Source organism: Hippopotamus amphibius, chromosome 1, assembly GCF_030028045.1.
Source record: "Hippopotamus amphibius kiboko isolate mHipAmp2 chromosome 1, mHipAmp2.hap2, whole genome shotgun sequence".
NCBI lineage: Eukaryota > Metazoa > Chordata > Mammalia > Artiodactyla > Hippopotamidae > Hippopotamus > Hippopotamus amphibius.
This window is the reverse complement of record NC_080186.1, coordinates 34,455,728-34,467,234: the sequence shown is the minus strand read 5'-3', so window position 1 is coordinate 34,467,234 and position 11,507 is coordinate 34,455,728. Positions and strand designations below refer to the sequence as shown.

The 11,507-nt window shown below is 42.1% G+C and overlaps 1 protein-coding gene across 2 annotated transcripts; it reads left to right on the top strand.

Moving 5' to 3' along the window:
* Positions 1 to 4,835: 4,835 nt before the first annotated feature.
* SVBP (small vasohibin binding protein) lies at positions 4,836 to 10,712 on the top strand. 2 transcript variants are annotated; one of them, XM_057714607.1, is made up of 3 exons: positions 4,836 to 4,941; positions 5,588 to 5,762; positions 10,291 to 10,712. In XM_057714607.1, the coding sequence occupies exons 2-3, from the start codon at positions 5,649 to 5,651 to the stop codon at positions 10,375 to 10,377; spliced, it is 201 nt and encodes a 66-aa protein (XP_057570590.1). In that variant the 5' UTR covers positions 4,836 to 4,941; positions 5,588 to 5,648; the 3' UTR covers positions 10,378 to 10,712. The 2 variants fall into 2 exon arrangements, with proteins under 2 accessions (XP_057570590.1, XP_057570580.1); XM_057714597.1 differs by lacking the exon at positions 4,836 to 4,941 and adding an exon at positions 5,155 to 5,294.
* Positions 10,713 to 11,507: the final 795 nt, after the last annotated feature.

Below are 11,507 nucleotides of genomic sequence, written 5' to 3'. Positions count from 1 at the left end.
TTCCTTTGGCTTTGTAAAGCCTTCAAAAGGCCCCTGTCCTGTCTCCAGCTGTAATCTAATCCAGAGCTTATATGAACTTTATAAACTGTACAACATGATAAAAATGTAAAAGAAAATACAAATCTTGCTAAAGTTTAAATGTTCATTGTAGAAATTTTGGAAAATACAGAAAAGCACAAGGAAGATAAAAATAATCTCCATTCTTAAAGTAATTTTGATATGCAATTTGATGTGTTTCCATCCAGCCTCTTTTTCTTGTGTATATAATAATCTTTTCTGAAACAATAAAAGAAATACTGTGACTATGTTATATATGCCTCTTTGTAAAATTTTCATTTAAAATACTAAAAACATTTTATTACATAAAAAATTCTTGTATGTCATTTTAGTGGCCACATAGAATCCCATTATAGCTATCCTATAATTTATTTAATTAACTCCTATTTATAAATATTGGGTTGTTTTGGGTTTTTAACGCTTAAGAATAGCATCGTCTCTGATTATTTAGTTAGGATAACTTAGTGCAGTCGCGGAGTCAAAGGTTGCAACTTTTTTTTTTTTTTTTTTGGTTTTTTTATTGTGGTTAAAAAAAAACTCCCACTTGACATAAAGTTTACCACCTTAATCTTTTTTTGAGATTTTTTTTTTTTTTGGCTGTGTCTGGTCTTAGTTGCAGCATGCAGAATCTTTCATTGCAGTATGAGGGCTCCTTGTTGTGATACAAGGGCTTCTCTCTAGTTGTGGCGTGTGGGTTCCAGAGCGCATGGGCTCTGTAGTTTGCAGTATACTGGCTCTCTAGTCGAGGCACATGGGCTCTCTAGTTGTAGTGTTCAGGCTCAGTAGTTGCGGTTCAAGGGCTTAGTTGCCCCGCAGTATGTGGAATTTTAGTTCCCCAACCAGGGATCGAACTGGCGTCCTCTTCATTGCAAGATGAACACTTAACCACTGGACCACCAGGGAAGTCCCCCATCTTATTACTTTTTAAAAAAAATTTTTAAATGGAAGTATAGTTGATGTACAATATTACACATTATAGGTGTAAAATATAGTGATTCACAGTATTTAAAGGTTATATTCCATTTATAGTTACTACAAAGTGACTGTATTCCCTGTGTTGTGTAATGCATCCTTGTAGCTTATTTATAGTTTGTACTTCTTAATCTCTTACCCCTATCTCACCCCTTCCCCTTTCCCTCTCTCCACTGGTTACCACTACTTTTTTCTCTGTATTTGAGTCTGTTCCATTTTTGTTATAGTCACTACACTAGTTTTATTTGTTAGATTCCACATATAAGTGATATTATACAGTATTTGTCTGACTTACTTCACTTAGCATAATACCCTTTAAGTCCATCCATGTTGCTGCAAATGGCAAAATTTCATTCCCTTTTATGGCTGAGTAATATATATATATATATATATACCACATATATATACACCACATCTTCTTTATCCATTCATCTGTTGACAGACACTTAGGTTGCTTCCATATCTTGGTATTGTAAATAACGATTCTATGAACATTGGGGTACATGTATCTTTTCAAATTAGTGTTTTCATTTTCTCTTTTTCTTCAGATATATACCCAGGAGTGGAATTGCTGGGTCATATGCTAGTTCTATTTTCAGGTTTTTGAGAAACCTCCATACCATTTTCCACAATGGCTGCACCAATTTACATTCGTCAACAGTGTACAAGGGTTCCCTTTTCTCCACATTCTCAACATTTGTTATTTGTGTCTTTTTGATGATAGCCATTCTGACAGCTATGAGACGATATCTCATTGTGGTTTTAATTTGCATTTCTCTGATGATTAATGATGTTGAGCATCTTTTCATGTGCCTTTTGGCCATCTGTATGTATTCTTTGGGAAAATGTCTACTCAGGTCTTCTGCCCATTTTTTGACTGGGTTATTTGGTTTTTTGATATTGAGTGATGAACTGTTTCTATATTTTGGATATTAACCCTTTATTGAACATATCGTTTGTAAATATTTTCTCCCATTCAGTAGGTTGTCTTTTCATTTTGTTGATGGTTTCCTCTGTTATGCAAAAGATTTTAATTATTTTCTATTTGTTTGTTGTTGCTTTTTTTTCCTTTGCTTTAGGAGACAGATTCAAAAACAGCATTGCTACAATTTATGTCAAAGATGTTATGCCTATGCTTTCTTCTAGGAGTTTTATGGTTTCTGATCTTACATTTAGGTTTTTAATCCATTTTGAATTTATTTTTGTATGTGGTATTGGAGAACATTCTAATTTCATTGTTTTCGCAGCACCACTTATTGAAGACACTGTCTTTTCTCCATTGTATGTTCTTGCCTCCTTCATTGTAGATTAATTGACCATAAGTGCATGGGTTTATTTCTGGGCTCTGCATACTGTTCCATTGATCTATGTGTCTGTTTCTGTGCCAATACCATACTGTTTTTTTTTAATTAATTAATTTGTTTATTTTTGACTGCATTGGGTCTCTGTTGCTGTGCACGGGCTTTCTCTAGTTGTGGCGAGCAGGAGCTACTCTTCGTTGTGGTGTGCAGGCTTCTCACTGCAGTGGCTTCTCTTGTTGCAGAGGCTCTAGGTGTGAGGGCTTCAGTAGTTGTAGCACATGGGCTCAGTAGTTGTGGCTTGTGGGCTCTAGAGCACAGGCTCAGTAGTTGTGGCACACAGGCTTAGTTGCTCCGAGGCATGTGGGATCTTCCTGGCTCAGGGCTCAAACCCATGTCCCTTGCATTGGCAGGTGGATTCTTAACCTCCGCACAACCAGGGAAGCCCAGTACCATACTGTTTTGATTACTGCAGCTCCATAGTATAGTCTGAAGTCAGGGAGCATGATTCCTCCAACTCTGTTCTCCTTTCTCAATATTGTTTTAGCTATTTGGGCTCTTTTTTGTTTCCACACAAATTTTAAAATTATTTGTTCTACGGCTTCCCTAGCAGCACAGTGGTTAAGAATCTGCCTGCTAATGCACAGGACATGGGTTCAATCCTTGGGCCGAGATGATCCCACATGCCGTGGAGCAACTAAGCCTGTGCATCACAACTACTGAGCCTGTGCTCTAGAGCCCATGAGCCACAACTATTGAGCCCACGTACTACAACTACTGAAGCCTGTGCGCCTAGAACCCATACTCTGCAGCAAGAGAAGCCACTGCAAAGAGAAGCCTGTGCACCACAACGAAGAGTAGCCCCCACTGACCTCAACTAGAGAAAATCTGTGTGCAGCAACAAAGACCCAACACAGCCAATTAATTAAACAAACAAATTATTTGTTCTAGTTCTGTGAAAAACACCCTTGGTACTGTGATAAGGATTGCATTGAGTCTGTGGATTGCCTTTGGTAGTATGGTCATTTTAGCAATATTAATTCTTCCAATCCATGAAGACTGTACATCTTTCCAACTGTTTGTGTCATTTCTTTTATCAGTGTCTTATAGTTTTCCAAGTACAAGTCTTTTACTTCCTTAGGTAGGTTTACCATCTTAATTATTCTTAAGTGTGCAGTACATTGGTATTAACTATATGCACATTGTTGTGCAGCTGATCCCTAGGACTTTTTCTTCTTGCAAAACTGAAACACTATCTCCATTGAACAACTCCCTTTTCCCCCCTCCCCCCTACCCCTGGCAATCACCATTCTACTAACAGTTTGACTACTTTAGATATCTCATAGAAATGGAATAATGCAGTATTTGTCTTTTTGTGGGGTTGTGCTCATTTTCAAGGTTTTCGATATGCAGTGCTAAACTGGCTTCCCCAAAGTTTGTGATAATTTACACTTTGACTGAAAAGGTACAAGTGTCCACCAGGGATACACTTTCACTGTTGCTTTGAATCCATACTTTGTTTCAATTCTTGCTCAGTCCTTAGAGAAACAAGAGGAGTGGGTGTGAACATGTTTTCTTTGGATAGGCCATTGTCCTATCCTAAAACCTGGCGGAAATACTTGCCAGGGCACTTACTAGTTGTGTGACCTTGGACAAGTCACAACTTCTCTGTATCTCTGCTGTCTTATTTGTAAAATGGGGACAATAATAGTATATTATTACACATTTACATTATTATACATACTTATAATGAGGAATACATGAGTTAAAAAATGAGAAGCTCTAGGAACAGTGCCTGGAATATGTAAGTCCAGAAGAGAAGTAATTATTTTCATTGTTATTATTACACTGAACAAGATTTCTGCTGTAAAAGTACTTATCTACCATTTTGTCCAATCCTCGATAACCTAGTAAATGAAAAATGATAGTCAGCTATTTCAATTTGTAAAATTATTGTAAATAGTCATAAAATTGATAATAAAAATTGTAATTGTAAAACTATCCATTATCAGTGAACTTGAACGTTTCTCTTTGTTTATATTGGCTCTTTATACTTCCATCACGATTTCCCTTTTCAAAGCACTGTGGCAAACAGCACCTCACTTGATCTTCCTAACAAGCTTCTGAATCAAGAAGGCAGCAATGAATTGGGAGATTGGGATGCCAAATTGTACACTCTAAATATATGCAGTTTATTGTCTAACTGTATCTCAATAAAAGATCTTTAAAAAAAAAAGGAAAGAAAGGAAAAGGCGGCAATCACCATCCTTACTTTCCGAACTGAAAACTGAGGTTTAGAAATGTAAACTAGTCTCAGATTTCAGATCTCACCCTTCTAAGCCTAGCGGCTGTCCTAGGAACTATTCCCCGGAAGAGCTTTTGTTACTGGTACCCCCCAGCCCCAGCCCCAGCCCCAGCCCCAGCCCCGAGCCCCAGCTCCCAGCCCCCGCCCCCAGCCCCAGCGGCCACGCAGGGCGTCCAGACACACTCTCGGCGCACGCGCAGTTCTTCCTGTGGGCAGGGCCTCGGCTCGCCGGCCCGCCCTCCGCCTCCCGGCCCCACCCCCGGCCCCGCCCAAGCCGAGGCGCGGCCGGCTCACCCTCTAGGCCAGGAGGTAGGGGAAGGCGAGGGTACCTGCGTGGCGCCTAGTCCGAGGCCCGAGGCCCGGGTGGGAAGGCGCCGACTCCCGCGCGCCGCCTGCCTCCTGCCGCCATTTTGCACCAGGATAGGGCGGCGGCGGCGGCGGGAGGGGAGCTCTCCTGGGGCCGGGCTTGGGCCCAGGCGGGGCGGGCCCCGCGGGCCGAGCGGACCGTAACCGTCTGGGAGGGCAGAGGGGAGAGCCGTGGTCCGCAGGCTGGGCCGCGCGAGGCTCGGGCTCCCCGCCGCCCCGCTTCGACGCTTCGGCGGGCCGGTCCCGGTGGGCCGCGGTGACCTGGTGGTTCTGGCAGCCCCACGCCGCGCTGCAGTGTAGGAAACCGTTCCCAGGGCTCCTCGCATGTGGGGTTCACGCGGCAGCTCGTGGGAGGGGGCCAGGGCATGGCCTGTGGTTCCCTTGTGTAGACGGGGCAAACTAAGGCTCAGAGCGCGGAGGTTTGCCCAGAGGCACCCGGCGGGGTGGTGGCAGTGGGATTCGGGTCTCACTCCTCCAAGGCAGCGCCCTTTCCCCCGGGCAGCTCTGCCGCACCTGCCAAAGGAAGGGGCTGAGGTAGGGCATTCATGAATGGAAGTTTGTTCATTCGTTCTTTCTTTTTTGTTTTTAGATCAGCCTTCTTCTGTACCATCCAGGTCAGAGCTGACTAAGAAGTATACAGAAGCCAAGTAATGGATCCACCTGCACGAAAGGAAAAATCCAAAGTTAAAGAGCCTGTCAGCAGAGTTGAGAAGGCCAAGCAGAAATCAGCCCAGCAGGAGCTGAAGCAAAGACAGAGAGCAGAGGTGAGAGTAAGGAGGGCCTGTATTCCTGTCGTCCGCGGGAGATGATGCCTGTATAGAGAGAGGAGAGCTGTGACGGGGAGCCCTACCTGCTTTCATCCAAAACAGGTGTTCTCTCGGGTTTCCAGAGATAACTGAGGACCAGGTGGTGAGGTGTCAGCCCAGAGTCACATGCCAAGTGTCAGAACCCAGACCAGGTAGACTCCAGATGACTCCTGGCTCAGAGCTTTTGTGGTAGGGACCTGAGGAAAGGAAGAAAGGAGAAACAGAAGGGACCTGTAAGGGAGGGGTCCTGTAAGGGAGTGAGAGAGAGCAAGTGTCATACACCCTAGCACAGATGTCCTGGATTTGGCCTGGTGAGTAGCTCCTCCTAATTAGGAAGTAGAGGCCCAAGCTCTCCTCCTACCGCTGTCTTCCTTTGTTCAGTCTGCACTTAAAAATCAACTTGACTGTTTACATGAATATTTTATTTTAGTATTTTATTTACTTATTAATTTTGTTTTTTATTTATTGGCTGCATTGGGTCTTTGTTGCTGCGTGCGGACTTTCTATAGTTGCAGAGAGCTGGGGCTACTCTTCATTGCAGTCTGTTGGCTTCTTATTGCAGTGGCTTCTCTTGTTGCGGAGCACAGGCTCTAGGCGTGTGGGCTCAAAAGTTGTGGCTCGTGGGCTCTAGAGCGTAGGCTCAGTAGCTGTGGTGCACGCGCTTGGTTGCTCCGAGGCGTGTGGGATCTTCCCGAAGCAGGGCTCGAACTCGTGTCTTCTGCGTTGGCAGGTGGATTCTTAACCACTGTGCCACCAGGGAAGCCCCTATGTTAGTATTTAGTATCAGGAAAAAGCTTATCTGCAGTCTTTTCCCTCTTTCTGTTTCTTTTGTTTGTTTCTTTTCATTTTCTTGTTTTTTGGGTTTTTTTAGAAACTTAAAAATACAGAAAAACAGAATATGATAACAAACACCTGGGTCCTTAGCGCCCCAGATTGGTAGTGTTTAACCCTTTGTCATATTTGCCTGGAGTCTTTTTAAAATAAGATTAAGGAAAATTACATATGAATTTGGAGTCCCCTTTCTCCATTTCCTGTCTTATATTCTTTTCCCCTCCCTGTGGGCAACCGCTATTCTTTTTTATACTTTTACACTCAAATATAGTACTAGATATTCTTAAACAATGTAAAAGGTTCTTTTGTGTTTTGAAATCTTACATTAAACTAATTCCATGTTTTATTTTGTATTTTGCTTCTGTTTTTAGAGCTGTTCATGTTAATGTCGGAGTTTAGTCTGTTCCGCATCCCGGCGTATAGTGACCTAGTTTATGAGTGGCTGTTAGTACATTTACCCTGTCCTCCAGAAACAGATGTTTAAATACTTTATAGGGTTTTTTTTGCTGTTACAAACAATGCTGTAGTGAAAAACTTTTAGATGTCTCCTTTGGCACCTGTGCTAGAATTCCTGTAGGGCATATATAACTACAAGTAGAATTATTGGGTACCTTTTCAAATTTACTACACATTGCCAAATTGTTTTCAAAGACGTTGTACAAGTTTGTACCCACAGTATTGAACTGCTACTACATACCAGGCACTGTTGTAGGAACAGAGGAGTCCCTGCCTTTGTGGAGCGTGCATTCAGTGGGGAAGGCCGACATAAACATAATAAGTAGATTTAGTGTGTTTGAAGTTGATCCGTGAAATCTGCCCTTGGATTAAGGCAGACCGTCTGAGAGCTGTGGACCTGGGTTCTAGCAGATTGTTCCGCCGCTTCTTCCACCTCTGCATCCGTACCTGGACTCAGGTCCCCAGGTGGTTTTACTGCATTGTGCTTTGGTGAAAGTCGGAGGGCTGCTGTAAGAAACAGCCCTAGGAAACTGTCCTTTGTGCATACTGCAGCGATAGATATTGTTGAGGATGTTGTGCATGTGCCGATTGACACCCTGCCAGTGAGGTTCCGCAGGTTATACTTAACTTGTCTGACTTCAAATCCCAGCTCCTCCATAAATTCCAGTTCTTCCCACGTCACCTTAGACAAGATATTGAACCTCTCTGAACCTCGGTTCTTCAGTTCCTTCTTGGTAAAATGAAGATGATAACATCAGTCACACAAGATTGTTGTAAAGAACAGAAATGTTGTATGTAAAGCGTATAACACAGTGCCTGGTGCAGAGGAAGCACTCAGAAATGGCAGCGACTGACCGTTATCAGGAGTCACTGTGCTTTTCTTGTGCGAACTCTAAGCTGAACTGTTCTGACTTGCTGAGATGTCATATTGGACTTGCACTGTCGCAGCAGCTGGCACTTGTTGAGCTTCTCACATGTGCCAGGCACACGCATGACCACATGTAATCCTCACACCAGGGTGTGTTATCGTTGCTCCCACTTTGACCTTTGTAAATCCTTCCTGGAATAAGGAAGGGTGACCTTGTGAGGTAGAAGGTATTATCCTCATATAAAGTGAAGTGTTGTGACCAGAATCCCTAGGTAGTGAGTGAGGGATTGAGGGGCAGGACTGCCATCTAAACAGGTCTCTTGACTTTCTCCTCTGCTTCCTGCTTTGCCCCACAGCTGCCTTGCAGTTTTATGTGTGTCGCTTGGAATGCAGTCTTCTAAGCTAGGAATGTGACAGGAGCCCTCGTAGGGAGGCAGAGACACAGTTTCCTTTCAGTTCTGCCTAGATGCCACATTCCAGAAAGTGAGATGAGGAGAGATGAGAGGGGTGAAAGGGTACAGAGGCCCATTTGGCTGTCGAAGCAGCATTTGGCACTGTTGGTGACCCTTTCCTTCTTGAAAGGCTTTCATTCCTTGGCTTGAACCCCTGACCTGTTTTGAGTCTCTTCTTTCTCCACTTAATATATATATACTTAATAATACACATAATACATATAGATAAAATGTATAGAATGTGTTCACACACTTAAAGAAGGTAAATAAAACAAACACCCAACTACAGAAATAGAACATGACCAGTAACTTAGAAGCTCTTCGGGCCTCTGGTCGTGTCCCCAGCCTTCCCACTAGCAGTACCCTCAGTCCTTAATTTTATTCTAATCACTCCCTTGTTCTGTATTAATTTACTGTTTCTGTGTGTACCCTTAAGTAATATTTTATAGCATAACAATATATTATCTAGTTTTGCATGTTTCTGAACTTTATATATGTTACCATATTCTGTGACTGGCTCTCTTCACTCAGCATCTTTTTTTTTTTTTTAACCATTCAAATTTATTTGTTTATTTGTTTTTATTACGGTAAAACATAAAATGACCATTTTAACCATCAGTATTATGCTTTTTGAGAATCATTTGTGTTGTTGTTTGAAACTATTTTCATCACTGTGTGAAATTCCATTTTCGTTAAAGATTATAGAATCTTATCAAAAATTTTAAAAATTGGGGGAAAAAATTGTAGGATTATTCAAGCTTTCTATTTAGTCAGTTTTGATCATTTTACTTTCTCTCCGAATTTATATCATTTAAGTTTTCAAACTTGACACACAGTTCATAGGTTTTGTTTTAATCTCCATTATATCAGTAATTAAATCTTCTTTTTAATTCTGATGTTTTGTTTGTGCCTCCTGCCTTCTTATCTCAGCCAGTCTTGTCAGAGGTTTGCAGGGTTTTCCTTAGGATTCTCAAAGAACCGTCTTGCAATTTTGGTGATCCTCTCTGTTGTACATTTGGTTGCCTTTTCATTAATTTATGCTCTTATTTTGTATTTTCTATTTGTCTCACTTTTCAGGTTTTTTCACCTTCTTTTTAAATACTCAAGTTTTATCCCCTACACACAAACATGGCCCTTCTTTTTTTACTTCTATACAAATTTGGAAGCTTTATGTTGTTGCTGGTCCTTTGATAGATTGATTACTGCAAGGTGAGCAATAAGGTAGACACCCCGCCTTTAGAATGTCTCTTGTAGCTTTCTTTCCACCCCCACTGCCTGCCCTGGGTCATGTTCCTACTACCTCCTCCCTGAACTATTGTAATAGGTGTCTCCTAAGTTCCTATAATCTCTCCTCCTGACTCCGTCCCTCATTTGGTCTTCAGTCTTCTTTCTCAAAGCACAGATATAATCAGGTTACTTCCCTGCACACTTATCTCTTAAGAGTAGGCCAGATAAAGCCCAGATTCCTTGGCATGGCATTTAAGGCCCTAACATACTTTTCTTGCTTTCTTCAGCTCCCCAAATCCCACTCTTTGATATCTTTCATATTAGCATACTTGAAGTTTCCAGAACTAATGCTGTACTTTTCCATTATATTTCTTTAATGGATATTATTATCCATTCCCCCATCACCTATGTCCTTTCCCCAATCTCTACCTGTTCAAATCCTACCGGTCCTTTAGAGGCCAGATCAAGCCACCTGCATCACTGCTTCTTTCCTGATTCCCCAGTGGAGTTAATGTCTACCTCTCTAGTTGCTTTATCACTGCCCCTGCATTACTGATGCAGTTCTGGCATTTTCAAATGACACAGCCTTTTGTGTCTGAAGATACATTGAGCAGCTGCCTCCATTGCTAACATATCTTTTTCTCCCGTTCAGATCTATGCCCTCAACAGAGTCATGACAGAACTGGAGCAGCAGCAGTTTGATGAGTTCTGTAAACAGATGCAGCCTCCTGGAGAGTGAGCCACCCCTGCGTTCACACTAGAGGGGACCCTGGAGGCTTTGTTTGTGAGCATGTTTCCAGTTTTAAGCTGAGATGGCCCATTTGGAGCCTTACACAACCAGACAAGAAGACATTTGTGTTATTCCTAAAACTGGATAAATCGGAACTTCCTGTATGTAACTTGCTTCACTAGTTCCTCCAGTCTGAATTGGCCTGTTGCTTGCTGAAGAGACTTGTTCTATTCTTCCAAGACAATATTCTTTTTTTTTAACCTTTTCTATTGTTTGAAAAAAATCAGTGTTTCTTGTGAAACTGTAAATCTTCTCCAAAAATACAAATAAAATAGTAATAAAATGTTTGTTTGCTCATACTTTAGTTTGAGGGTACCTAGCCATAGAAAGTGGAGTCAAAAAGAATGTAATAGGAAAAGTTGAGGTGAGCAGAGGGGACCCTTTCTCCTTCAGTGGGGAGCAGAGAGGAGAGGAAAGAAAGAACATGACTGCTTCCAGATTTCATTCTTCCTGGGACTAAGACTCTGCAGACCCTACAGATCCTAAGTTTTTAGCCACACAGTTATAAATATGTGACCTCTACTCCCAGATGAGCCATTACTTAGGCTTAGAGGCTCGAAGCTAAGAGTTCTTTCACCCTGTGAATGTGGACAGCTAGCAGCAGGCTTGCACCAACAAGGGGAGGAGAGTGAGGTGCTTTTGGTTTTTCATTTTGGTTTGTGGTTTTTCATTTTCATTTTTCACTTTATCAGGCCTAGAAGCAGAATATACATGGAAATGAGGCAGATCACTTGCTGAGGGCACAAGAGCCAACATTGCCACCTGCATTACTCTCCACACTGGAAATACCTGTATTTTCCCTAGTGGTGCTGGGAATATCTCCAGCAATTTCCATCTCCTCTTTGTCTCCCTGTAGCTCTGAAGTCACTGAATTCTGTTCCCATTGCTGTGTTTGTCTTAGGAATAAACTGTGGTGTTAAGAAACTTGCTATCCCTGTGGAGAATGTGTTTTGAGAGCCTAAGTTAAGGAGAATCTCTACATAGATTATCCCCGTAAGTGGTAATTAGGTTCTATAGTGTCCTACTGAATTTGAGTTGAATGGGTATTTTTCAGCTTTGTGTATTGGAGGAATGGGCAT

What these genes read in the sequence shown, in the direction of transcription:
- SVBP (XM_057714607.1), top strand. Translation starts at nt 5,649, where the DNA reads ATGGATCCACCTGCACGAAAGGAAAAATCCAAAGTTAAAGAGCCTGTC. An exon ending in AGCAAAGACAGAGAGCAGAG is followed by an intron (nt 5,763 to 10,290) that starts GTGAGAGTAAGG and finishes TCTCCCGTTCAG; the next exon opens with ATCTATGCCCTCAACAGAGT.